The sequence below is a fragment of the Mesoplodon bidens genome, assembly GCF_964165515.1.
Source record: "Mesoplodon bidens genome assembly, chromosome: 16".
Classification (NCBI taxonomy): Eukaryota; Metazoa; Chordata; class Mammalia; order Artiodactyla; family Ziphiidae; genus Mesoplodon; species Mesoplodon bidens.
The window spans coordinates 49,580,754-49,595,645 of record NC_138173.1 but is presented as its reverse complement, the minus strand read 5'-3'; the positions used below and the strand labels follow the sequence as shown (position 1 = coordinate 49,595,645).

The following is a 14,892-nucleotide window of genomic DNA, read 5'->3' as shown; positions in this document are numbered from 1 at the left end:
CAAAACCTGGTTTATGGATTTGTAAAGATGTTTGCTGAGAGGGAAGTCCGAAGTGGGCTTTTTTAATGAGGCACTTAGGGAACTATATTAACTCCTTCAAGCCATAAGGATACCATTTAGTGGCCTCCAGCAATAACACTTACCAGCAGTACTTTTGCATATAAAGCCCAATCAAGCTAGGAGTTCCAAACAGTACCCCAGTGGCCTAACTTTACAGAAGGTAGTGACTAATGCCCTGGAGACAACCTGTCTTTGTATTGAAAACAATTACCCATATAAACAGAGCTTCCTACTGACACAAGTATTTCAGGCTGAGCACAATACCTTCTGGGAGTTCTTTGTTTCTAGAAAGAAATTAAGAGCACATTTTCAACTGCATTTTAACCTCTTCACATTAAAAGGAGAAAAATATATAAGAAATTTAAAATGCTGAAATAAATCATCCTCTGATCTTTCTTGGGCTGTCTCAGCAGTTAGAGGAGATGCACAATTGAATTGTATATTAAGCACCTTTGGAAAGCCACAGCTCAGTAACCCTGATTTCTTATCTATTTTCTGTAATCATTTTATGAAAAGAGATGAAATCCATAGGATACATGGACTGTGTCTGTTTTCAATTGTTTCAGCTATAAAAAGTCAACACTTCCTATGAGCATTATCAGACAAAACAAATAAAGTATCAGAGACAATTATTTTATTAACTTGGAAAAATACAAACCAAAACTGAACATTTCTGCAGATTTTGGCAGAAACTAATGAATATTGGTCTTTCCCCTGTGTGCTTTTTTTTTTTTTTTTTAGCAAAATGTGGTTTTTAAGGCCAATTTTAAGTCAGTATTAGTTTAAGCTAAATTCCAGGGTCTTTTGCCTTTTATTAAAGAGCTGAAGGAGAATTAAAATTGATTAACAACCTATCTGAATTATGATATCAAAATCTTTCATACGATTATGATTGATGTAACTAAATAGTAGTTTTCATGAAAGGATATGTCATAGCATCCTTGGATTTTATTTATAAAAAGGAAGAAATTCTATTTTTATTAATATTGTTTGTTTATTCAATAAGGACTTGCTCCTTTTTCAGTGTCAGCCCTGAATTTTGTATATTTTACTTTTATTCTTATGAATGTTGCAAGCTGTTTATTTGGAGTAAAATATAAACCTGTGGTAAGCTGTTATGTGTACAATAATGTGTAAACCTTTTTTTGCTTGTTTGTGCATTGGTCATCTCTGTATTTCAGGCATAAATATGAATTTTTTCAAGGACAGCCCCATAGTACATAATCAACACTTAACTCCTAATATCTTCAATATGAAGATGAAGTTTTATCTCTTCCCTTGTATCACTTAGGTAATTTGATCTGGTTAATTTCTTTTTTCTCATTTGCACTCGGAATAGTTATTCTACATCATAATCCTATGGTTCCCCACCTTTGGTACACAGCACATTCACCTGGGGAACCTTTTAAATGTACAGATCTCTAAGACCACCCCAGACATACTGAGTCAGAACTTCCATACAGGAACCAAGTCATCTATATTTTGAAAAAGCTCCACAGCTCTTTCTGATGTGCACTGCCAATTGAAAGTAAGTGTCAGAATGATCGGTTTATTAGCATGGGCTTAAGATCTCAAAAATTACCTCTTTTGTAGATCCTAAAACTTTTGAAATGTAGTGAGAAAGGGATTTTAAAAAATAGGACCACAGTAGAGTTGAAGAAGACAGCTTCTCTTTAGCATTAGGAAAGCAGAAACAAGAGTAAGAAGATAATCTGTAGACACAAACTATGGTTTGTGTCATAGTTTAGCCCCAGTTGCAACCAGTTGGTTTAAATTTCTTGTTTAATAATTAACTTCTTGGATTAAAGTGACAGTACTCATTTGTATAAACCAATATTCAACTTGTCATAAGAATACATTAGTTCCTAGCATCTGAAAGCCATTTAAAGAATTGGTTCATATCCCCTTATTAATTCTCAGGCTAAGACAAGACCTGGATTATTTTTGTTCCCTTTCTCATACAGAGTAGAAAAGAACCTGCTTAACATCATATAGCTTATAGTCTCTTGGGAGACAGGCGAGTAAACAGAAAATTACTATATATTGTGATATATCCTCTAATTATAATAAAAACAACTAGATTTTTGTTAAGTGCTTCTCATGCATCAGCACTGAGATAGATGCTTTAGGTATATTATCTCACTTTTTTCTCGCAACAGTATATATGGAAATGACATTTTAAATCCTTGTTTTGCATATAAGGAAACTGAGGCTTAAAAGTAACAGCAAATGTGTGACAGAGCAAGCCTTCAAATTGGAGCAGAGAGAGGGAGTAGAAGTTGTTTAATCAAAGCCAAGTCTTTGTTCCTAGGTGTCAGATTCGTGGCCGGCCTGATAAACTAGCCAGTAGACAGTTTACTGATGTAGGAACCCATTTCCCCTTCTTTCTTGAATTTTTCATCTTTATGATGAAATGGTTGTTTCTGCATCACTGCACTCAGCCATTAGAAGGTTTCTTCCCTACACTATCTCTCTAACAGTCATGTTGATTCCTTGTAGCCAATACAGCATATTTAGAAAGTTTTTTGGGAAGGTGCATGAAATAAAATTTTGGTTTATGAAAGCAAATTTCATTGCTTTCTTTTCAGTTGCTTCTTCCTCTTTTCAGTCAGAAAAAGCAAACTGTTTAGGAAGGGTTGTTAATCTCCGCTTAGAGAGGGGTACAAAACTGCATGCCAAGAGGGGAATGGAGGCTCTTGGAGGAATGATGCAAATGCTCCTCCTTTTCTGAGGCTCGCTGGAGATCACAGTACTTTTCACTAAGCTGGAGAGCTTTTTATCCTTGCAACACTTTCAACAGCATGGAAATATTTGATCTAAAACTTAGCACTTCATCATTCCCACCCTCCTTATTCACAGTTAGTACAATTACTGAATCTCTTCTAACTGGATACACAAAAGAGGGAATCAAGTGGCTGTAGAGAGAGTTTTGACATGTCTGAGCTGAGAAGAAATGCAAAGAGAATCCAAGCAGTCTTCTTTTTCTTCCCCGTAGCTGCTGCAACTGAGAATGTGCTAATTCTTTGACTTTCAGTCCCCTGTAACTTTCTGCTTTGCTTATTCATTGGAGAAGGTAAGCTTTACTCTTCTCCCTGGTATGAAGCACCAGCTGCCCTAAAAATGTGTAAAATTCTTAGCACATCTTAAATTGCTCTAAGATTTCCTGCCACTGTGGGACTCTTGCAAAGTGTGACTTGAGCATCTTAGGAACAGAGAAGAAAGGAGGCACTGGAGTATGGACTTCATCATCTACCTGTACTCTGAGCTACAGGTAGATGATCTTTGGGAATGCATATACCCACTGCAATTTGGACAAAGGGTGTTCAGTTAATCAAACACTAAGCTAAATTGGGGAATAACCTTAAAAGTGTACCTCTGTATGCTAATACATTTCTTTGAAATATAAAAAATATACATTCATTTACCCATGTGTTTATAATGTAGGCTCAAAGCTTGGAATTCTGAGTCAGTGGCTCTTTCATAAAACTTTCCCATAATCAAATGCATCAAATTTCTAGCTTCTGTTTTTTTTTAAACTAGAGCAAGTAAGGCATATACAAAGTAATGTACATTAAAAATCCTCTAAAGTTTTATTATTTTCCTCAGTCTTTTAGAGTTGTTGCAACAACATATAGCTCGAAAATGTTTTTTAGTGATTTGCTTTCATTGAGCAAATCTAAATATTTAAATTAGCTTTTATAAAAAACAAAACAGAACAAAAGCTCCTCTTTCCCCACTAATATTTAACTTACTTACATAACATTATAAATCTTATCATTACAATAACAGAACTGGCATAAATGAGTTTGAGACTTACCAAATGCAGTTGGCCTTTGGTACGTCACTCAGTTGACAGACAGTAGTGCACAATTGTATTTAATACTTTCAGTGTACTCTGGGCATCAATATATTTTAAGTAAGGAATGGAGAATAATGATTCATATGTTAAGTTGGTTAAAGGAGAAATCAGTTAAGAACACTTCTACTGTAGTTGTAATTCTGTAAAGTTGATACACATTAAATATGAAAAGAAACAAATATTTTCCAAATTCTATCTTCTGTGTTGAGAAAATGAGGATTGCTGTGATTATTTTAGTACTTCCCTCATACTTCCTCTTAATACAGATAAAATAAAACTTTTATTAATGAATACCTCAGTGAACCAGAATATGTTTCTTTCTGCAACATCAAAGTATATTATGTGATCACTGGACACCTCCAAGTCTTCCAAGCATGAATGTGCACAAGATAAACGGGGAGTTTGTTCAGATTCAGATTTATGGACTGGCTCTCAGATAGCTTGATTCAAATTGGAGCCAGGAATATTTTTTTTCAACTAGGGCTCCAGTGATTATGATTCAGTTGGGCACTTTAAGAAATACCCCTGAGACACAACCAAATTACCTACAACAAGAATTATGTATTAAGGTTACTTCTCTGAATGCAATTGCAGGGTGCTATAGCCTTTGTTTTCTTCCTTCCTCCCTTTCTTCCATTTTCTTTGAACTTCAGTGAAACATATGGAGGGCCCAGTGTATGCCAGCATTCTACTAGTCTTTGAGGATTCACAAATACAACACAGCTTCTGTCCTCAAGGAGTTCATAGTCTGGTCAGTAAAACAAACCCATATATCAAGAATTACACTGAAGGGCTTCCCTGGTGGCGCAGTGGTTGAGAGTCCGCCTGCCGATGCAGGGGACACGGGTTCGTGCCCCGGTCTGGGAAGATCCCACATGCCGTGGAGCAGCTGGGCCCGTGAGCCATGGCCGCTGAGCCTGTGTGTCCGGAGCCTGTGCCCCGCAATGGGAGAGGCCACAACAGTGAGAGGCCCACGTACCGTAAAAAAAAAAAAAAAAAAAAAAAAAGAATTACACTGAACTTCAAGTTTTACCAAGGAACACTTTCTTAGGCAATTGTGAATACCCAAAATCTAGGATGCCAGTAGTTTCCTAGGGTTTTAAATTTTCCTATCACTAACATAGCCAACATTAAGAGTTAGCTTTCTTTTGTGTACTTTCTTTTACTCCACAAAGAAAACTATTTTGAACACAGTAACAGTGACTGGGATTGCCCTAAAGAGAACAGTGGAACCATATTGAGGTTCTGGGGCGGAGCAGCCAGCTAGGTTCACTCGCTAGCTCTTAAGTGTCAGCCTTCTGCCTCAAAATCCTCATCTATGGAGGCGAAGTATTTAAATGATTACAGTTTTGGACTTACAGATTTGCTTATTATTACTTAAAAATGAAAATGTTAAAGCTAGAGAAGTTAAGGGTCTAGTAATCTGTTATTATCTAACCGTAATTTGACTTGTGAATAATAATAACAAAAATAATACTAATATTGTTAAATAACTTGTCTGATACTATGCTGATGATATTCATTGAAAAATATTTAAACCATGTTGAAAATATTCCGTTAACTAGTATTTTAGAAACGTTTTCAAAAGCAGGCTGTGATTGAGAAGCATTTACTGGTTAAACCTATTAGCCAGATTCATTTAATTCAAAAACATCTCATCGGGCTTCCCTGGTGGCGCAGTGGTTAAGAGTCCACCTGCCGATGCAGGGGACACGGGTTCGTGCCCCAGTCTGGGAAGATCCCACATGCCGCGGAGTGGCTGGGCCTGTGAGCCATGGCCGCTGAGCCTGCGCATCCGGAGCCTGTGCTGTGCAACGGGAGAGGCCACAACAGTGAGAGGCCCGCGTACCGGAAAAAAAAACAAAAAAAACAAAAAAAAAAACCCATCTCATCTACACAGATTTGTATATCAGAATTTACTGTAATAAGAATTAGACATGAGCCTCGATGGGGGGAAACATAGCAGAAAAATACTGAGTGAGTAATCGAAGAAAGTGTTTAAAAATATGAAAGAACCAAAAAAAATATGAAAGAACCATCTTTACCTTTAAAGAATGTTTTTAATTGTTTAGAACATAACTTAATACGAAACATGGAAAGAGCTTCTCTCTGAATTAACAACTGCATCTGTGTCTTCTTTCACAGGGTTTTGGAAATCCCTCTGGTGAATATTGGCTGGGGAATGAGTTTATTTTTGCCATAACCAGTCAAAGGCAGTACACACTAAGAATCGAGTTAATGGACTGGGAAGGAAACCGAGCCTATTCACAATATGACAGATTCCACATAGGAAATGAAAAGCAAAATTACAGGTAGGTCCTTCTTGGGTGTGGTGTTCAACTGCCTCAGGCCTAGTCATTTAAGAGTTTTAATGGAAAAGTGTGAAAAAAAGAAATGATCAAAGTTATCCTTCAAAATGAAAATCAGGCTGTCTAGGCCTATGACAAAGGGATGCAAAAAACCCTGTAAAGACTTCTTCAAAGCTTTAGATTTCAGTTTTCACAGACTGATTTTTTTTTTCATCTTTATTGGTTGCTTTACAATGTCATATTAGTTTCTGCTGTACAATGAGGTGAATCAGCTATATGTGTACCTATATCCCCTCCCTCTTGGACCTCCCTCCCACCCCCCCCATCCCACCCATCTAGGTCGTCACTGAGGTGAGCTCCCTGTGCTAGCTATTTTACACATGGTAGTGTATTTATTCACAGACTGATTATTTTGATGTTGGCTTAAATTCTAGAGGATAGGGAATTAATTCAAACATGATATTATTGTTATTTTTATTGCTGCTGTTATTGTTATGGAGGTGCAGTGAATTTATACATATAAAACTAATGACAGGGAATTGACTCAAACTCAGGGGCTTGAAATAAATACTTTCTTCTATCAAAAGATTTTTTTACTTATACTCCCCTTATTTACTTTTCTTAAACTATTTTTTACATTATCTTGAAGGTGACAAAAGAGGAGTAAAATTTTATGTTTGAATGATTTACTAAAAAATAAGGTGAGGCATAATTTAGAATTTTTTGGTCAGTAATGTGAGAGACAAAAATAAATCCAAGTAATGGCATCAACATACACAACACATCATTGTGGATTAAAAATAGACTATATACTTAATTATTAGCATCTCTGATTTTTTTTTTCAATGAGCAGCTTGTACACTAGAAGAAAATGGTTAATCAAGTAATGCAGGGTGGTAAATTCATTTCACAAACACTTATTGTATTACTTCTGTGTTCCCGGAACTCTACTAGGCACTGGCAAACTTGCAGTCAGTGATGAGGTCACTAGTCTCCCAGACCTCACAGTTTAGCTTTGTTACAAACTAGGTCACTAAATAAACTGGTTGGCCTTCCTTGAGAACAGGAAGTATATTTCAGTTACTTTTATATCAGTACCCATAAATGCAATACTTGGCACATAGCAGGTCCTTAATAATGGTGTGTGACTCAGTTTTGTAAATTAGATAAACAGTAAATTAGGGTTGCAATGATTTTAAACTCTCGATATCGTGGCTACTCTACATTGGTCTTGGAAACACGATTGTGTGCATTAAAGGGTTGGCACACTGCTTCAAACAAAATGCAATGACAGCGACCAAGGCCTTATGCTTTTTTTTCCAAACTGTGTGGCCATCTCCTCATAGTTCAACTGTTTCTGCTGCTATTTGTCTTTTTGAAACATGCCATCCTTTAGGAGTTTAAATCTACAATTCTTTTATGAACACATCTCATTTTATTTTAATGGATTATGTGTGGGATTGGATCCTTGGAGACATAATAATCATTTTCTTAACAAACAGTGATGATGTCACCACAACAGAAGATGAGAAATAGATCTAAAGAGTTGATAGTCTCGTGGGGAGAGAGGGTGTGCATATGGCAACTCAAGAAACCAAAGAAGAGACATTTATAAAATGCAATGGACTGTAAGAAGAAATGTTTCCAAGGAGGTCAATATTTTGAGAGTTTTATAACAAGAAAAACCACTGTAAAACATCAGGGGTACTCTTATGTAAATGTTTTGAGCTGAAACTTGAAACTATATGAAACTTGGCTAATGTCAGACAGCCTGACAATAGGACTAGCAAATAATTAGTCTAGTCTTTTTTCTAGGCTCCTGAAGAATTTGCTTTGGTTCTTTTCCAAAATGTCTCTCAGTTCTTGTGTGTGTGTGTGTGTGCGCGCACGCGCTTATGAGGCTGGGGTGGTATTAAGGGTGCAAAGAGTGGGTAGGTTTAGGAGGGTCGGAGGCATCTGAAGTAGGCTTCAGGGTACATGGTATGAATGTCATTCTGGCATCTGCGTGAGGAAGGCACACTTATCTCCTCTTAAAATGCCCACTGCCCTCACTGAGCATTTCCTGGTCCTTGAACATCTTTATAATTCTGATCTTCACCTAAATAATGCAGATCTGTGATCAAAAAACTAAAGTGAGGTGTACACTCTGAGATCTCCATTTTTCTCTCTTGAGAGAATTGTGAACCTTGAGAATCAGAATTATAGATCCAGAAGAAACTTAATCATTTAATTCCAAACCTCTGGTTTTAAAGAAAAGAAGGCTGAGGTTCAGAAATATGTAATATTTTTGTCCAAGGAGGGAAAAAAACTTGAATATGGGATGTTTGGCTCCTTCCTAGTTAGGTGTGGTTTCCACTCTGTAATGTTACTGTAATAAAGCTGGTGGCTCTGGCCCTCTTTCCTGCCAAGACCCAGCAGAAAATAGATCTGTAATCATCACCTTCTCATGCAGTTAAATATTAAGATTCACATTGGCATCAAATGAGAAATTAAAACTCATTAAAACATAATGCCTATTCTGGTGAAAGCTTAATTAAAATAAGCACACTATAAACTGGCATTATTCACTCTTTCAAAGAAAATCAAGCAGAAGCTTGAAAAGGGAAGCTACACGCTTGTAGACTTCCCTCTCCACCTCTATCTTCGCTCACACCCAGCATTGATTCTCCAGGCCCAGTAACACCACAGGTGGCCTCAAGTCAGGACTCCAGGTATCTAGCTTTGCTTTTCTGTGCTTTTTCTCATTTCTCTTCCCTCTGAATTAGGATGCCTCGTTGTGATAAATTATTAAAGGAATTAATGCTAACACTTGTGTAGTATTTTATAATCTATGAGATGATTTTTAATATTATAATCATTTAATCCTTACAATGAATTTTGAGCTAGGTATTATTAGACACATATTAAAGATGAAGAAACTTTGATGAGGCTTTGGTCAATTGACCTGCTCAAATTCAACTAAATTCCAACTAAAATCAAAACTATGGAATTCATGGTGGATTTTTTTCCTTCTATTTTTACATTTTCTATATTTTTCCTCTTTCAAATTAAATTCAGAAATTTTTGAGTTTTCTTTTTTAAAATATTTTATCTTAATAGAAATTATATTTTGAAAACTCTTGTAATAGTTGTGGCCATAATGTATAAACCAAAAAAATTGTTAAATATATCTTTCTCATGCTCTAGACACATATTGATTAAAAGTAAATGTTGTGAATAGATTGATGAGCTTACAAATGTACATGTAATTCACATATTTTCCTTTTATCCTCCAAGGAAAGTCCAAATGATTTCCTCAGAAAATAAAATCTGTAGAACCAAAGAGAATATAAATAAGAAAAAAAAACAATAATGTGAGAGTGTTATGATAAACACATCATGTGCAGTAACACACAATCAACCTGAAATTACTAAATGCTTCCTCTAGAGAGGCAGTATTATCCAGATCCTCATCATCTAACACCCAGACGGTTATAAAGCCTCTGATGCTCTCAAATATATCTTCCACGCTATTATTGAGATGTTTTTTCTGAAACACAATCTGACTTGGGCTCTGCCATCCTTCACATATTTCAACAGTGTTCAAATATCTACAGGTTAAAGTCTGCCACCTAAAACTCTTCCCGACCTGGTCCTACCTACTTATTCAGTTATTACTATCATATTGTTCCCCCAACCTCACCCAATCAGATACCCCCTTATTGTGATTATGATCCAGAAACTACTTGCAATTTCCCTTTACCACCCACGCCTTTGTTTATGCTATATCCTTACCCTATACATATAAACCCAACTTTGGGTACATCTTCTAAATCTTTAAGATTTTCCTTTATTTCAGGAAGTCTTCCCTGATTCCTACTATGGTATACGCTCCAATGTGCTCATCTGTATCCTCCCTTCAGAACTGAAGCACTCCTTCTCCCACTTCCTGGGAACATTGCTGGCTAACAGCTTGTAGCCAAGGTCCCCTGCCTGGGTATGCCTATGACTGAAGAAAGTCATCTCATTCAAGGTCACTGCTCTTTCCTTCAGACAGATTGCATCCAATGACTGGTCAGTATAGGAGTCTATTAAGGACCACTTGCCCTAATTCTGAAGGCTATCCAAGGTCCAGAATTTCACTCGAGATTAGCTGAGATGTTCACTGTGATTGCATGTGAGCCCATGCAGCTTCTCCCTCTGCTCAGTACTGCTTTTTTCACTCTGCCACAGGAATCGATCCTAAGATCATTCACCTATAAATATCCCTACACTGATTTCCCAGAGAAATGCATCACCCTCATTCTCAGGTCAATTTGGATGCTTTGTGGTCCCATAGATGCATAACAGTCTGTGAACAACTATCCAGTATCCACATTCTATTATGTCATTAACAAGTATTTATTAAATAACTGTGTGTATGATCTTTCCCACTAATTTCTAAGTTTCTAGAATATGGAAACCATTTTTATCAAAATTCAAGATATATACCTAAGCCAGCCAAATTATTGCTAATAGTTAATAGTTAATATTTGTTGAATACATGCTATGCACCAGACACCTTGTTTTACATAAGGAAATTGAGGTTTGGTATTTCGCATAAGGTCACAAGTACTAATATGAGTAGAAGTCACAACTTGAGCTTTGATCTCTAACTGCCCACCTTTTGGCCATACCTCAATAAAAGGAAATCCATCAGTTAATTGCTGGAATTAAATACACTCAAAGCACGTATTCTAAGAGATAAAATATGTTTCTTCTAACCCCACTTCTGTCTTTAATAATCTGAATGTCTGCGGACACATCTCATCTCTCAATTTTCTGTCCTATAAATTAAAGTATTTATAAAGCTCCTTGCAGCTCAAAACTTATTCACTAGAATAAAATTACTTTTATGTATACATTTCTTTTTTTATTTTTTTCCCCTTCAATTCTTTGATAATGATTAAATTTTGATCTCCCTAAAAATGTACTTCAGTAAGATTTTCCATCAGTTTAGGGCTTACAGTGACCTTTTTCTTCTCATAAAAACTTTGCTGGTCTTTGCTGGGCCTAATACTTACAGTTAAAAAACAAATACATAACTGCCACCACATCCAATGCTTAAAAGAAATAAATGTTTAATTGTGGGTTTAGGGAGATGCTGTGATCTACTGGAAAGAGCTCTGGAATAGGAATCAGAAGATGTGGAAGCTATTAAATAGTGAAGTCTGGCTTCACTATCCATAAAGCCAATTTGGTTGTATCAGTCAATGTTCAGTTACAGAAACAAAGCCATGATGAGTATTATGGAAATAAGGGATTTATTATACAAATTCCACCTTACACAAATGTGAGGTGAGCTGGGAAAGTGAAGGTCTGGAAGATGAAGGTGGATAATCAGAGGAAGGGTCACTAACACATATACATGAACCCCAGTGTGGCAGTGGACAAGCTGGAGCCAGCAGGAAAATTCGAGAAACCCGGCACGTCCAGCTACCAAATCCAGCTGCCAGCTTAGATCTCACAGCAGGGGAGATCTAAGAAAAGCCGTAGCTACATTACCTAGGATTGTGCAATCAGGCATCTGGTGTTGAGTCTGGATAGATTGCCAGCATGGGGGAGGCAAGCTGGATGCAGAGTGGAAGAGAGCACAAGCTGAGAACTGCTGGGCACTCTGACCCTGAAAATCACCATGCCTAATGGTAATCTGAGTTGGACCACTGCTTTACTTCCACCTTTCAAATCTCATACAAAGTCCTCTTGGGGCCAACTCTAACTTGGAACTGTACAAAGAAGGAGAGTCTGAGAAACACAGTTCTCAGATTAACCAACTTGACAGTAACACAATCTAGCAATACCTTGGGCAAATCACCTAATACTTTTATACCTCAATTTTCTCATCTTTAAGTGGGAATAATGTCCACTGTCCTGTAGTTCTCACCATTTTGTTATATGGATCCAATCAGAAAGAATATGCAAACATACTTTGTATTGGACAAACAAGTGCCATATGACTATGAAAGATATGTTTTATTATTTAATTCAATTTTTATCACACCCAGGAAGTTTATTATTTATTCAATAAAAATTTAGTATGTTTCTATATTGAAATCCAACCCCTCAACCACAGTCCCAAAAATGTCTTTTACTGATTGGTACTTATCTATTTACTTATTTGGATTCAGGACCCAGCTCAGGTTCACTCACTGCATCTGCGATCTCTTTAGTCACCTTTTACCTAGAGCAGTTACCTACCACACACTCGCCATTAGTATTTTTTCTTTAATGCAGATCAGTTTTCCTCAGAAATGTCTCTTTATTAATTTATCTGATTATTTCTTCCTGATGAGATTCAAATTAAATCTTTTTGACAAGAATGCTAAATAAACGATACTGTGTACTTCCCATTTTATTACATCCGAAGGCACAAAAGGTCATTTTGTCCCATTATTGGTTGGGTTAAGTTTAATCACTTAAAGTTTTGCGGGGTTTTTTTACAATGGAATATGTAGTCTCAAAGAAGATTCTTACAAAATGTCATAAGTTATAAAACACATAAAGCTGATCTATGGTGATTGAAGTGGTTGTGGGGACTTACTACAATATCCCTTTGGCCTCCCCCTTGCTAGTGCCTCAGACATTTGTAGAGTACATTGTATTATATTATCATATCTGTAAAAGTAATGATTTACCAATTGGAGATAAATTCTGCGTGTGATTTTATCAAGTGACTTTACATGTTAATTTTTTCCATTCATGGTTACAGTTTGTTCCCTAAAGTTAATTCCTTTGTCTCTTTTTTTTTTTTTTTTGCGGTACGCGGGCCTCTCACTGTTGTGGCCTCTCCCGTTGCGGAGCACAGGCTCCGGATGCTCAGGCTCAGCGGCCATGGCTCACGGGCCCAGCCGCTCTGCGGCATGTGGGATCTTCCCGGACCTGGGCACGAACCCGTGTCCCCCGCATCGGGAGGCGGACTCTTAACCACTGCGCCACCAGGGAAGCCCTCCTTTGTCTTTTTATATTAACTCAATTAATAAATCCTCTATCACAGATAGTATAATGACAAGCTTAAAGATAGCCCATCTTTGAACCAATAGAAACTTGGTTCACGAAGTCTGAATGATAGTGTTTCACTATTTAATGTACATTTTAGATTATAATTATAATCTTACCATAATATTTATAATTCACAGTTTGGTGATTTTCTTCTCATTTTATTATCTCCTTATTATTTGTTGGGGATGAATGATACTTTCAGGGTAGAACTATGGTTATGCTAAAGCCTCATTCTGGAAGAGATGCCACATGAAGAGATGAATAAGATGTTTAAACAAAATTACCAAAAAAAAAAAAACTTGAAAATAATTTGGCCATTAAACATCTTTTTGCACAAAGTTTATTTTCGGCCAAGATCTTTATTGGGAAGCAGTTTTATGTAATGGGTAAAATACTGTATTGGGAATCAAGAGACATGAACTCTAGACTTGGATCTGTAGTTACTTTTCTGAATGACCTTGGACAAGTTACTTCACTTTTCCAAGTTTCAGGTCCTCAGAAGTAAAATGAGGATGTAAGGATGAAGTCTTTTTAATTCCAAAATCCTTTTTTTCAGTCATTAAAGTATTCCCATGCCATGTGTATATTTCAAGGACAAAACAAATCAGTGTGGATTGAAAAGAATTCTCTTGAGCCTCCCACGTAAATTTAAGCCCTGCATTTTTGTAGGTATTGCAAAACTTGTTTCACTTTTTAGTGAAATGTTTTTCATTTCTCTGATCCTCTGGGCTGCATTGTCCTGGCTGGAACCAGTAGCAGATGTGTTGAAATACTAAGAGGAAATTTATTTCTTACAGCAGTTCTGGACTGATCAAGGTAGGCAAAAAAATATATAGGGAATCTCCTGGCAGTTTCTACCCTCTTGAATTTTTAGCCTAGATATCAAACCTAAGGCTTTAAGTAGTTTTATTTGTATTTTCCAATAATTTCTCCAACTTGGGAGGTGTATTACTTTTATTTAGACTACAATTTTTGTTGTGGTTATACTTCCTAAAACAGAGAAGGAATTGTTTTATTGTTTGTCTGTTTGTTTACGGTACGCAGGCCTTTCACTGCTGTGGCCTCTCCCGTTGCGGAGCACAGGCTCCAGACGCGCAGGCTCAGCGGCCATGGCTCACAGGCCTAGCCGCTCCACAGCATGTGGGATCTTCCTGGACCCGGGCACAAACCTGTGTCCCTTGCATCGGCAGGCGGACTCTCAACCACTGCGCCACCAGGGAAGCCTAGAAGGAATTGTTTTATTCAGCAAAATTTGTATTTTATACTCCTTGACTGAGATGAAATATTTACAAGGAAGAAGGTGTGGTCTTACAGAGTCACTCTGTACCTTCGTCAGGCCTTATAAAGATCAGGAAATCTCTTGACTTTAATGCAGATTAATGTCAGTCTCTAGAGTCTTAAATTTTTCTAAGACAACAAAAACAAATGCCTTGGTGCTGCTAGGTCTAAGGATTCCCAGGATTCCAGCTCCAGAATGAGTAATGCTGGGACTCAGACAACTGCTGTCCTAGAAACTTATAGGTTGGCAGAAATCGCTAGAATCAGGTAATGCTGCTTCCAGGAAATAATTTAGGGAGATGTCCTGTGATCCCACTGCTGGGGGTCCTCCTAAATGTTGGCCACCACTGAAAAGATGAAGGCTCTATC

At 37.1% G+C, this 14,892-nt stretch overlaps 1 protein-coding gene across 1 annotated transcript in view; it reads left to right on the top strand.

The window, feature by feature from the left end:
* ANGPT1 (angiopoietin 1) overlaps positions 1–14,892 on the top strand; it is a gene marked incomplete at its 5' end in the record, with an annotated part of 250,400 nt that overhangs the window by 204,637 nt on the left and 30,871 nt on the right. Inside the window, one exon of the mRNA XM_081258821.1 lies at positions 6,065–6,231. Within this exon, the coding sequence (XP_081114947.1) occupies positions 6,065–6,231 (167 nt within the window). The remainder of the gene's footprint in view (positions 1–6,064; positions 6,232–14,892) is intronic.